The sequence below is a fragment of the Acanthaster planci genome, linkage group LG13, assembly GCF_054643075.1.
Source record: "Acanthaster planci isolate LZ-2023a linkage group LG13, COTS_SCS, whole genome shotgun sequence".
Classification (NCBI taxonomy): domain Eukaryota; kingdom Metazoa; phylum Echinodermata; class Asteroidea; order Valvatida; family Acanthasteridae; genus Acanthaster; species Acanthaster planci.
The window spans coordinates 5,871,836-5,886,138 of record NC_141789.1 but is presented as its reverse complement, the minus strand read 5'-3'; the positions used below and the strand labels follow the sequence as shown (position 1 = coordinate 5,886,138).

The window sequence follows — 14,303 nt, the reverse complement described above, 5'->3', positions numbered from 1 at the left end:
ATCTCCTACACTGCTCCACCCATCGCCCCATCCATCTCCTACTCTACCCACATCCCATCATCCCATCCATCTCCTACACTGCTCCACCAATCGCCCTATCCATCTCCTACTCCACCCACGTCCCATCATCCCATCCATCTGCTCCACCCATCTCCTACTCCACCCACATCCCATCATCCCATCCATCTCCTACACTGCTCCACCCATCGCTTCATCCATCTCCTACTCCACCCACATCCCATCATCCCATCCATCTCCTACACTGCTCCACCAATCGCCCTATCCATCTCCTACTCCACCCACGTCCCATCATCCCATCCATCTGCTCCACCCATCGTCCCATCCATCTCCTACTCCACCCACATCCCATCATCCCATCCATCTCCTACACTGCTCCACCCATCGTCCCATCCATCTCCTACTCCACCCACGTCCCATCATCCCATCCATCTCCTACACTGCTCCACCCATCGTCCCATCCATCTCCTACTCCACCCACATCCCATCATCCCATCCATCTCCAACACTGCTCCACCCATCGCTCCATCCATCTCTTACTCCACCCACATCCCATCCATCTCTTACTCCACCCACATCCTATCCATCTCTTACTCTGCCCCATCCCATCATCCCATCCATCTCCTACACTGCTCCACCAATCGCCCTATCCATATCCTACTCCACCCACGTCCCATCATCCCATCCATCTCCTACACTGCTCCACCCATCGCTTCATCCATCTCCTACTCCACCCACATCCCATCATCCCATCCATCTCCTACACTGCTCCACCAATCGCCCTATCCATCTCCTACTCCACCCACGTCCCATCATCCCATCCATCTGCTCCACCCATCGCTCCATCCATCTCCTACTCCACCCACATCCCATCATCCCATCCATCTCCACCTGCCCCATTTCATTATCCTATCAATTTCCTGCTCTTTCCCCTTTCCCAACCATAAGTAAAAAGATGGACGGACAGACAGAAGGCCCAACGCCCCAACAGACAGATGGACAGAAATTAGTATTACATAGGCTCGCATTTGCTTCACAACTTGCCAATAAATGGAGAACAATAATACATGTACTTCCATATTGTTTCCAGCTGGAGGACTTCCTTCCTATAATATTCTTATGGCAAGAAATATAAATACTATGAGGCCAACAAAATAATAGTTGTGCTTCCTATTACATTGAAAAAAAATAGGTTGGGTAGGTGGGTACACATAATTTTTTTTTCTTCTAAAGTTTTTGGTAAAAAATGTTAGGGTGGGGCTTTTTTTTTAAAAAGTGATTTTAAAGGCCAACAGTGTATTCTATTGTTTTTCGACAGATTTGTTACTTGAGGATCGGTATTGTCAAAGATTATATCCAAGTCAGATCCTCTTTGGACAATTATACATTTATGTTACACTGACATTTTGACAGTCTACATGTATGTCCAAAAATTATTTGAAAACTTGTACAAAACAATGCACATAGAACACTTTCACATAATACAATAACAATGCGTGCCCCGCGCCAGTTGTCACAAAACCCTTTATTGGCGAAAGCAAAATGTACTAAGATTATTTCAAGTTGTAAATTCACAGTGAAATGTGTGCTAGCATGAGTTATAGTGGAGATTGTTAGTTACCACTTCCACTCACGCAGGAACAGCTGTAATGAGTTCCACTGACAGATGTATGAATATTGATGTTTCAATGACAGCCAATCACGACTCAATGACTGGATGGTCCCATGATGCTGTTTACACACAAGGTTTTACCCTCAAGCCGCACAGATATGTATCACTGTACGTGTGTACAGTAGACCCCTTCGCGTGCATTACAGAGCTCTAGTACTGTTCGGTTTCCGAACGAAGATGTGCAAAGATTGAACTGGCAGTCGCGTTGTGTTGGCAGAAAAAGAAAAAAAACACAGAAAAAATCAGCACTTATGCAAGGAAGAAAAATACTGAAATTCGGCATGCATGCACACTGTACTCAACAAAAAAGCAGAGATTTCACACCCCTGAAATAAGCACGAGGGTCAGCAACAGAATTTTTTATTTCTTTTTCTATAAAAAGATTCAGGATTGGTGCGATTTGTTAGGCTGGGATGGGTAACCAGAAGCACAACTATTATTTTGGTTAACCTAATATGTAATTTTTTTGGTTCACTTTTCTACTTTTCCTACTGGTAGCAGTGTGTGTAGTTTCTTATGTGGTTTTGATGCCTTGTCCATGCGGGTAAAACACAATGTCAAGAATACATGTAATTAGAGTGGAACGATAAACACTTGGAAATATGAATCCTGTTTTTGTTTTGCAATTACTTATTATAATTGGGATCCAGCCAATTTCTACATTGTGTGTATGCATGCCCATCCATTTTTCATGACATTTTTTCATGCATGAGACAATTCAGTTTATTGATGGGCTTGTACCATACTTAGACTTGGCTTTTCATGGACTAAGACTTTGTGGACTTGTGGAGTCAAAACTACCATAGGACTGGGACTTCGAAGAGGTGCATTCGACAACATTACTCTTAGACTGGCACATAAGCAATTTAAAACCGTCCTTCGGGTGTAATAGTCACACGAGGCAAAAATTAAGTTTACCCCCAATACTTTATTCACAGGCCTGTCACCAACAGTCAGATCACAACGCACGTTGGTCTTGTGACTGATCAAAGTCAACCAACAGACAAAAGCATGCAACTCATGACACCATTGGCCTAACATGGAACGTAAGGGCATGGCCATCGGAGATTGGCAAACATAATGCTAAATCTGAATACTGGTATTCATAAGCACAATTGGATGTGTGTAGTGAGAATTTTGAATTGATGTGCAGAAGAAATGCTGTACGTTGCATATGCTTGGTTAAGTATTAGTGAATTCTCACCAGGTACTTCTTACAACCATCGCGTGATGTGGGGCCACATGTTGTGTTTGCTTTTTATCAAGTTTTCTTGCATGCATTCTGTGCACTGGCAATGCCATGCCGTATTAAAGCCGAACATCCGAACCGACCAGTTTGGTTCTGTTTTGTTTAGTTCGAAAGTGCCACGTTCGATGATTTTTGGTTTGGTTTGACAGTTTGGCTGCAGCACTACCTGGCTGAGTCATATCTGAAGGAGCAGAGACGAGAAACTATGATAACTTTCAATAGTCAAACACAAGAACTGATGAATGAGATGAACATGTTCTGTACGGTACATGAAAGCAGTGCAGTGATGCACCTAAGAGGTTTACCCAAACCACCAATATTGCTCTACTTGGAGCTGTCTGGGCATAGGGATAAAGCAAATGTGCATGTGTTTGAACAATTACATGTATGCATACCAGTGTGCAAATAGAGACTTTTCACCCTCAGTGAAGTCAAGTGACTAATATATCTGATAACATAAATGTACATGTATTACTACAAGTAGCTATTGATCCCAAAGGTACCAAAGGTTAACTTTGTGCAATCTAACCACATCACATGAAGATTCCAATTCAATCACAGATTCCAAAATAAAAAATTATCATTTCCAAAGTCAATTTCAGGATTGCACATTTTGTTTGAATTTTTAAAGGTGCGTTATGTGCAACATACATGTAAGTAATGTGGGAAGGTTCCCAGTTGTACTAAGTGTACAGGTACAGGTATGTTTAGCAAGTTGACAAGGCTCTGAAAAAAAAGGAGGGGAATGCATGTTTGCGCAGACTGTGCTTCACCATTTGTCAGAGATGACAGGCAAATTAGTCTGTCTGTTGTGTCTCCTACTTCCTATCCAGAACCTCATCAACACACTGAAGAGATTTGTCCTGGGGCATAACCAAAGGCTCACTCATAGTGCTCTTCACACTCAAACCTGAGTAATTTGTGCTTAATTAATTTTGTTTTAAAGTGAAAACTTGTTAAGTTCTTATGGTAAGCTCACTACATTCCAAACTCCAACATCTGGATAAAGTTAACTGTTACCAAAGAAGGTACCAGTACATGTACAGTCAAATGTTTTCAACAGATTCTGGATAGCAAGAATCACCATATATACATTCATCCAGTAGGCTACATGTATGTATCATTGTGCAAGGTCCAGTATGTAATAACTATATGTACATGCTGGAGACATGTATGCAGTTGCTTCTATCAGGATGCTATCCACATCAATTGCTCATGTTGACTCAATAGTCTTAAAATCAGAAGTTCATAATGTGAGTCATCAACAGTAATAACACCATCAAATAGATTTGTCAGATTTAAAATGCTGGCCAGAGCCAAATGGATTACACTACATACTGCATCTTTACTGCCAACACTTTTTGTTTTAACAAGAAAGAACACTTTATATTTGGAAATGCACCGGTACCAGCATAAATTTGTCAAGATTCACAAACTGTGCTTTCTACTTTGTCAAGAGCCAGGGAGTATACTCACAATGGCATTGGATAAGTTGAGTACTGCTAACACACTCAGCATGTACCATCGTCTTTTATAGACTTTGTATGTACGGGAAGAATGCTGAGCTGGCACAGACTGGGTGGTTGTGATAGTACTACTAGTGCTTGACATTATGTACTTGGCACTGTTCAGTGGTTGAGGATTCAAAGGTACTGGGGATTCAAGAACATCAGGCAGTAACTTTTCCTCATCCATTCTCTTTAAAGAATCTGAAAAAAATAGAAAACGGGAACAAATCAACATAATATTTAACTTCCCCTCCACAGTTTATATCTAAACTACTAATACATACACTGTAAGGTCTTTAGTTACATGTGGCATGCATAACACTCCAATACCAGCAACATGGAAAAGACTAGTGAAAGTGATGCCCAAAGTTAAATTTGAATGGCCAAAAATGAATTTGAACATCATTTTAACTTGCCAGATTTTACGAGCATTAGCTGCAATTGCCTGATGCAATGGTCAAAAATTGCATGTACCGGTACACATAGCACTTGTTAAAATTTCACATACATGTACGTGTACAGTGATCAACATTACATGTACACATGTACAACATATTTGTATATTGTTAGTTACTGGTGCCTAATGTACACAACTCATCAATAGACAAATATTTTACTTAGCAGCTATGAATTATTTAGAGAAGCAAATAGTATGCTTGTAGTAAAGTGCAGTAAACTGTAGTAAAGTGAAGGTTACTGCAAGAAAAGTAGTTCATTTAACCCTAACAGTCCTCAATCCTCCAACAGGTGAAGGATTGAGGACTGTTAGGGTTAATGATGGTAAAACTCACAAGGGCCTGAGGATTTCTAACATATATATAAATTACCCACACCTCCAGTCTCATAATTTGGCCCCTGGATGGCTAGTATTAATTTTTCTATGAGAAACAACTGTCACACCTTTACATTGATTATATCGTTGATGAGATATTTGTTCTAACAGAAACCTAACTTAAAGAAAACTGATGCTGCAGTTTGACCATTATGTCTTTCTCCAGGTAATTTGGTGAATGATCAGCCTAACAGTGTTTATAGTTGGGGGTTTTGGGCTGGATTCCAGACTGTGTATGGATACATGTACATGGATATACTGGTAAATCATACTCATAAAAGGGTGAATTACAACTTACACAAAATTTGTGTTGAATTTACAAACCCTTAATCAAGGAACTATTGAGTGCTTGGTTCATTCACTGATTACCTCTCACTTAAACTACATTGTAATTTAACTCTGTAATGTACCATATGACTCAATATTCATTGGAAAAATTACAGTGACAATGCTGCTTGGTTGGTTCTGGGATTATGTATGTCTATGTAAGTACAACAGGATTTCATAGTCACTAAAATATCTGCATTGGCTTCCAGTTCATACATGCCTGCATTTCAAGATATTGCCTTTGGTTTTCAAGGTTTTACAGAACAATGCACCAGCTTATTTGACAGACTTGACTGTGAAGTCCCATTGTGCTTATGGTGTGTGGGTAGTCAAGACTCCATGCAACTTTATGTTCCTTGATCTTGTAATAAACTCAATGATTGGGCAAATGCCAGACTGACCTTGTGGATCTCCTTGCCACACCAGCTGAAGAGAAAATGAGAATGAATTCAAGTGTACAATCAAGATGTATATTTTAATCAATGTTATAGTTTTAAGTTTTTTAATGTTTAAATAATACAATACAATGTATGTGCTAGAAAATTGTGTTTTAGTAGGCTGGTGTTTTAGTGTAGTACATGTATTGTCATTTTACTTTAGCTGGTTTCTTAATTAAGGTCGTACTTGTATTGTGTTTTGATATTGCATTGCTCATGTAGTTTCGTCATTTCTTAAATTGACAATGGCTAAGTTTATTAGTAATATTGTGTTGATTTGCACAGTGCTTTTGAATATATATTATGTAGAAATGGTGTTTTAGAAATGAAAATGGTAAATTTTAAATGTTTTCCTTGCAGATCCCCTGCACTGAGGAAATAATCCAGTTTGGTATTTCAAAAAGATACAAGGCCATTCAAGAACAAAGTGTACATTGGCATGGGACAGAGCCTGCAAGCCCTTTGTTGCTCTTGACAGACCTCAGACATGTGCTGTTGGAATACTGGCTCATCATTAAGAAACTGTTCGTACTGTGTAATTGCCATTGTAAAACTAGAACGGCAAAGCCGCCATGGCTTGCTGCTTGTTGTAAATTTGAATTTCTTTCCTGTAACAACAGCTTATGTTAAAAGACATCCAAGTTATACAAATTTGGTTACTAAATTAAAAGGTGTATACTAACCAAGCTTCATCCAAATATTTTACAAGATTGGTTGACATGTGACTGCAATACAGATGTACAAGATATTTTATTGACCTTTGTGATAAAGTTCATTATACTCTAGAAGAAAAAAACCTAGTTACTACTGTGTGCAGACTGTGTGTTGAAAGGCACCTGTCCTTGAAAAGTAAATCAACAAAGACCCCCAACAAGGGAGATAGGGGTACAAAGGCTTCACAGTTCTTTACAAGAGAGAGGAATGCCTATAGAAAGTGGGTCCAGCTAGTACAGTCAGACAAGACCTGGATGATTATATAAGCAGCACATTGTGAGTTGGATGGTTGGACTCCTCTCAAGTACAATTTTGCACTATGCATCCAACCCAATCATTATATCCTCTACAATTCTACCCCCATCATCCCATATCTACCATGTCTACTTTGACTCCACCCCTAATCCCATCTATATCCAATCCCACATCCATCCATCTCCTACTCTGCCCCCTCTCCATCATCCTACCCACCTCCTACTCTGCCTCCTCCCCCTCATCCTATCCACCTCCTACTCTGCCCCCTCCACATCATCCTATCCATTTCATTCTCTACCCCTTTCCCATCATCCCATTCATCTCCTACTCTGCCCCCTCCCCATCATCCTACCCATCTCCTACTCTGCCCCTCCCCATCATTCCCTTCACTTCTTATTCTGGCTTTCCCATCATCCCACTAATCCAGCCCAACCGTTATGCCAACCTTATCCAGCATTTCATCCACTTTCTACATACCCGGTACTTGTACCTTGTCCCCATGATCCTCCTCCTACAGGTACCCCTCCCCCAACAAACATCCTAATCTGTCACTTGGAGTCCCCCCATCCCTTACATTTTGTCCACAAGCAATGTACATGTACATTTGTGTGTGTCTAAACACTGTCTATACATGTACATTACAGGAGTGCTCAGTACATATGAACTGTATGTACTACAGGGTAAGTACACAATACAACTCATAACACTAACATTCAACTTTTATTTTTTTTCATTAAATTCATAAGTTTCTAAGCATTAATGCTATATAAGACTATTTACACACGATAGAATTCCAAGAGGAAGCAAACAAGCACTCAGTGGCACATTTTAACACCTATGGACGCCGGACAGACGGACGGATGTACATGTACGTAATGACAGATGGGCGGACAAAAGAGGGAAATTGGTATTCCACAGGCTCGCATTTGCTTCCCAGCTCGCCAATAAAACAGCAATGGTTCAGTCCTTCAGGAGTCTTCTTTGGCATCTTCTTCGGCTGTCGTGAGTTTTATACTATAACTTTTCCAGGCCAAACTCAGCAAAAAGCCACTGAATTTGGCTTTAACAAGCTTTAAAAAGAATGATCCTTCACACATGCATTTGAAAGACAAAAGCAGGCATTTCCATTTTATTACTGAAAATTCTTTCGGGAATATGTTCATTCAAATTTGTGGTTTTGTTCATTTGCATTGTCAAAGTGGTTTTGTTCATTTGCATTGTCAAAGTGGATTTGTTCATTCACATTGTCAGAGGGCTTAGAAAAAGGTTGATCAGGCATTTAATTTTGTCTAAAGGCAATCTGGTTTCACTTGTAGGAATTCAAATTGGTTCCAGTAATCTGCTTTTTGAATCCTATATAAAATATGACTTTCCAAGAAAAAAAACCTTACATGTACATTACATGAACAGCCACATGCCGGTTTAACCACAAAGTGTGTGTACATCTCTGCATTTAAAACTGAACATTTTAACTAGTATGAACTGGTGAAGCCACAAGTGTCTTTAATCAACGAACATATCAATTGTTTTTATTACTCAAGATATGCATGTGTAATTTGAATCGTTCATACATGTGCAAATCATTTTAAGCAATACCTTACATGTACATGTATATGTACTATGATGCTTAGTGACCAACAGTTTTAGGACATTATGGAAATATACATGTGCATGTAGAATGCTTCGAAAAGCAATTTGTGAGGTTTATTACATTATCATTACCTTTAAAGATACTTTGTGTGACATTGATGTACATATATATAAGTACTTTATATTTTAACCATGGAGAATTAATGCTTTCATTATGTACAAGTAAACAAAAATCATTGATATGGTGAAAAATGGCAGCAACCAAATTGGCCTGTGTATGTAAGTGCACTTTGTACGAAGCAGAATTAGAGTCAAAAAGATCGGAACATGTTTTCTGAGAAATGTAATGCTTTTTTTAAAAATCAAATTTTTATTAATTAATGTCTTTTAAAACAGACAGTACTTTGAATTTTTAATCCATTTTCCAAAACCGAATGAAATCTGTCGTACCTAATATATCTTTTTTGGATGAAATTTTACAGACATAACATGTTTTTAAGATTCGAATGAAATTTTTTTGACCCAACATGTTTTTAAAATTCGAATAAAATTTTGTAGACCCGACATGTTTTTAAGATACGAATAAAATTTTTCAGACCTAACATGTTTTCCAGATTTGAATGCATTTTCCCTGACAATAAACAGCCGAAGATTTCGAGTTCCACACCCGCATTTCATCCGAATTCAGAAAGCATCCAAATTTTGAAAGCATCTGACTTTAAAAAGCATCTGAATATTGAAAAAGAATCCGAATTGAGAAAGCATCCGGTCTTTTTGACGATGTTCAGTCCGATGGTATCCGAAGTTCTGAATCTTTTTTGACGATTCGGCTGCGTTCTGTATGTGCATGCGCAGTCAAACCATAGAATTATTCCCACTACCTTAAACAATCAGGCAGTCAGTACTATAAGCCCCAAATTTCGAATTAAGTTAAGCAACTACATACATACACTTATGGTATGGATGTTTTGCTGGTCTGGATGCCCGTGAGTGTGAGTCACTGCGCGCCCCAGGCACGTATGTTCATGCCCTTCACTTAGTTTGTGTGCATGCGTACTGAATCCCACTGTAACCAGAAGCCTGTAAATTGGCTCTTGACTTGGACAGTTGGACCCCAAAAGTCGTGGATCAACATCAAGGTCAGAAAAAGTTGTTGCCCCTTATTTCCATATCGATTAGTATTTAAACAATCAAAGTTCCTTTTGATAACTTGCACACGATAAAAATCCTTTTTCTGCCAAATTTTCGCCCGTCTTTCTTACCTACCTCCAAAGTAACAGAGTCAGAAGTTGGAAGTGAAACCAACATTTTAGAGGGGATTTTTTCAGTTTTGCTGAGTCTTCCCTGGCATTTCTCTACTTGTGAATGGTAAGAAATATCACAAACGCTCAAACGAGGAAGTATCATGCAAGAAGGAAACCGTATGGATGAAAACGGAAAGTTTCTGTTTGTGCCTGTTAGTCGGGCAATTTGGTGTGATTGTATGCATTCATGCAATGCAGTAGGCCAACTCGTACCCAAACTCACTCGTATCCAGGTCTGCATAGGTACGTGCATGCACCATGCCCAAAATCCAGACATCTCATTTTTGACCGCTGCCAAACTCAATGTGGAAATTTGAATCCGCATGAAAAATGAAATGCATTTCAGACAAATGGCTCTCCATCTTGAAAAAAATTAACTGATAGATACTTAACAATTATTAGTCTTCCAGTATCACCGGTGATCTGAGGGGAATTCGACAAAAGTGTGAAAACTGGACACAAAGCTAGGTAAAACACAATAATTTTTCATAATTATACTTTGTCGAAAAATTTGCATTTTCCACTTTCTTTGATTTTTTTCCGGCGATTTATTTGCACCAGAAGCTATTACATATCACCATTTGATAGACTCGTGGCAATTTATTCACACACGAGGTCTTCAATGGAAATGGCAAAACAATCCCCCACATGGGTCACCACAGATATACGTCGTCTGCTAGAATAATTTTTTAGGCCGATGACCATTATGTCACTATTGCGCATGCGCGAATACACAAAGTACGGTCTGTTAAAAAACATTACATTAACAAAAAATTTGATATTTAAAAAAGCATTACATTTCTCGGAATACATGTTCCGATCTTTTTTACTCCAATTCTGCTTCGTAGCTTTGCTTATATTCTTCCTGAGCATGTGTCATGGCTCATAGAATTGACCGAGACTTGACACTGGTCACTGCATATTACATGTAGTATCTGCCTATAACGCATGGGATTTTCTCTACCAACAGGACAAAACATCTACAGAGCAATGTAAAGAAAAACATAAGCCTTCTCTGTGAGATGGTATACGCATTAGGCAGTCATGGCTTCATCACTCACTAAAGTTGTTTGCATCATGGCTTCACCATTTGTGCTGGGCTTTTTCTTGTGTGTTGCCAGCATCTGCAGTACATGCCAGGCTCACGTTGACTAGTAAGCTACGTGTATTTGTATAAGTTACCTAAAGTGTTCTCCCAAGATTACAATCCACCTTAATACTAACCAAATAGAATGCAACAGACTTTTAGGAATCACATAAGTAACCAAAAGTTTAATAAAGTACTTGCATAATCACCTTTATTTTAATTAATGTTTTACATGTACATCCTACTTCAACCAAAATCTGGCATTCTTGTGAGTAACATACAGTGATACCAGTATATGAGATCACTTTTCGACAGGGTTGGCCAATGTGGTTCACTTTGATTCAAATGAATTATTTAAATCAAATGATTTTTAAATCAATGATTTAAATCAACATTTTAAATTTTTGTGGGAAAAAGGTTAAATGTTTCAATTTTTTATCTTTTTCAACTGACTGGCAATTTTTCCAGGTATTGATAAGTATTTATAAATACCTCAGACAGTTTCATTATTCAACAACGCAAAACATGACTGTGTATTAACTCTCTGACTACTAGTACATCAAGGCCCAAAAGTTTAGCTTGCAATTTGCAGGCAAGTACTTCATTAGTGACTGTACCATATAATTTTCATATCGCATAGTGCCATATCAAGAGAGGTGTTGATACAAAACAGACTGCATCATAGCCCGTGTTTACACCACAGCTTTAATTCGAATGTGGTCTTAGTTCAAAGGAGTGGCTTGCTGCCTATTATTTGCTACATTTCATGGTGTAGCTTACAGTACATGTACTATAAACCTACAGGGTACACTTACATGTACATAATGCATACACATCTCAGTCACAACATTCCTGATTTTCATACAGCCACTGTTGAGCCGCTAACAAGCCTCATTTCAATCACTCAGCATTCAGCATTACCTTTTTTATTTGGATTTTTTGAATGGGAACTAGCGCAAGCTAATTTTATTTTATTTACATGTACATGTATGTCATCTTTAATGATGGTAAGCTCCCATCAGTGACAGCTGCTTTCCATGGAGACCCTTGGATTTACATGTACAACGTGGGTTGAAGGATAAACCTTTTGGGCCTTGATGTGGTCAAAGAGTGGTCTTTTGTAGGTCCTGAATGTACCGGTAAGTCAAAGGGGTTGAGGGGGGTTTAGAAAAACCACATGAAATCTCCAACTTAAGTTCCTTTTTTGAAACAGTCTTTGACAACCGTGAATTAGAAAGAAATGACGAATGGCTGAATTATCAACAAAAAAAAAGTAATAAGATTGATCATGCTTTACACTATTACCATCATAATCGTGCTGTTCAACCTTTGTGAACATTTTCCTTAATGTGAATTTGGTCCTCATTCAAAATTAGTGGCGACCTCAAATTGGGCACAAATTCGCACACTTCAACAAATATTGATAATGCTGATAACTTGTTATCCTCCACTCACTACAAGTTTGGAAGAAAACACTTTGCTATTTTTGGATACATTTCAGAGTTCATTGTGCACTTTAAAAAAATCAGGAAATTAGGCTAAACAAGAATTTCATTTGAACCTTGCAGCATGTGCATAAACTCAAGATTTATGAATGTTGAGAGCTTGATGAAATTTCATTTAGTGTGCAATTGGATGTACAATACCAAGGCAATAACGTTAGAGTTGAGAAATCAAAGTACATGTACACCACATTAGGGTCTGTACCATGTTAGGGTAGGTCTACATCGACACTCCTTTTAGTTTTTTACGATTTTTTAATCTTTGACAGTCCCAGTTATTCCAAGTAACTAGGAATACTTGTACATGGTTGGAGTGCCAACCATTTCCAAATGTTAAAAGAGGTTATTCATAGTTACTCAGAATAGGTCCAAGTCAAACATCATGACAAAGGAGTAATGTCCCTGACGACCGTACAGTCGCCAGGTCGCTCATTTTGCTACTTATTGTCAAGTCAGATTGATTTTCAAAGTGTTAAAAAAGTGGCAAAATAAGGGACATTAGACCTAAGCCGTAGACCTACAGTGCCACAGTTACCTGGTCTAATTGCCAAGTAGGAAAATAACAGTAGCATCTAGCAGGCCTACCCCTACTTTGAGAACTCAAAGTCACTGCTCTGTCATACTCCATGTGACTTTCAACCAACAGTTTACAAGGTGTTGTAACCTTATGGGTTTTTGGAATCAAACTTGATAGGTGAATGATTCACGGGTATAACTAAGCTATTCAATCAAAATTAAATATTTTTGGTGGCGGGGGGATTTCTAAGTCTCGCAATGCGTCGCAGCTACATGTACATAGCACAGTGCATGTCGCGCGTCGTGTCCTATGGGGGGTCATGTAATAAAAATAAGTATAGATACTAACCCCCGCCACTGAAAATGGTCAAACCTAGATGCAGAGCAAGTGCAGTCATTGGTGGGCTTGATGCATGCGCAATATAACCACAAGAGGCATGAACGGAGTGATCGTAACTGGTGGAAGCCAGAGATCGGTGAGCAAATATCTCATTTTTTTTCAAAAATTCTCTGTCTCATGCTCTAAAGCATTGTTCACCCCCTTTTAAGAGCCGTGGATTACTCAGGTTTGCTATCAGGGGAAAATTTGATTTAATAGCTTTGTTACACCAGTGAATCATTCACCTATCAAGTTTGATTCCAAAAACCCATAGCGTTACAACATCAAGTAAACTGTATTGGCCACAAGTTACACAGAGTATGATGTAGTGACTTTGAGTTCTCGAAGTAGCCTACTCTCAGAAGTGTCGGGTTCGTAGTGCAGCCGATGTACACTGTAAAACTGAAACCCCACACTGCTGTGGGCCACAGACTCTAGGGGTAGGACTACTAAACACTAGTTTGTCTACAAGCCACAGTCACATGAAAATTTGTCCTAATAATTTCCATGTCATGACGTCACGATGAGCTGTATTTTTTCCAAGCAGCATGTAGGCCCTACATGTACGCGTACATTTCTGCATCACGCTTTGATATTGCATGCAGTTTCTTAATAAAATGCCGGACAGGCCAACATTAACAACACAAACTTCTGCCAAGAATGATCGACTTCGACAAAAAGTGAAAAGACGAGGCGAAGGTCTACCTGGTACTACCGGTTAGTCTGGTCATAGTGGTGTAGTAGTGGGGTTACTTACCTGAAAAATACAGATTAAAGTATAAAGTCAAATTCGGGCCCGTTTGTCACCATCATGATCATGTGAACAACCGTAATTAGCCAGGCCCAACAAAATACTCCGCCGCGTCCCGTATGGGCAAAGATCATGCACGTCTTATGTTGTAGAGCGCCGCTA

General features: G+C 39.0%; 1 protein-coding gene across 2 annotated transcripts in view; it reads right to left on the bottom strand.

Annotated features, from left to right (window-relative positions):
- Window positions 1-14,303, bottom strand: part of LOC110982447 (solute carrier family 49 member A3-like) — a 27,807-nt gene extending 13,504 nt beyond the window's left edge. Inside the window, exons 1-3 of one of the 2 annotated variants that reach the window (XM_022240835.2) lie at window positions 14,148-14,272; window positions 6,008-6,032; window positions 4,416-4,648 (exon numbers count right to left, since the gene is read on the bottom strand). In XM_022240835.2, coding sequence (XP_022096527.1) covers window positions 4,416-4,634 — 219 coding nt within the window. In that variant the 5' untranslated portion in view covers window positions 4,635-4,648; window positions 6,008-6,032; window positions 14,148-14,272. Of the gene's footprint in view, window positions 1-4,415; window positions 4,649-6,007; window positions 6,033-14,147 lie in introns of both variants that reach the window. The other variant, XM_022240834.2, reaches the window with a different exon arrangement.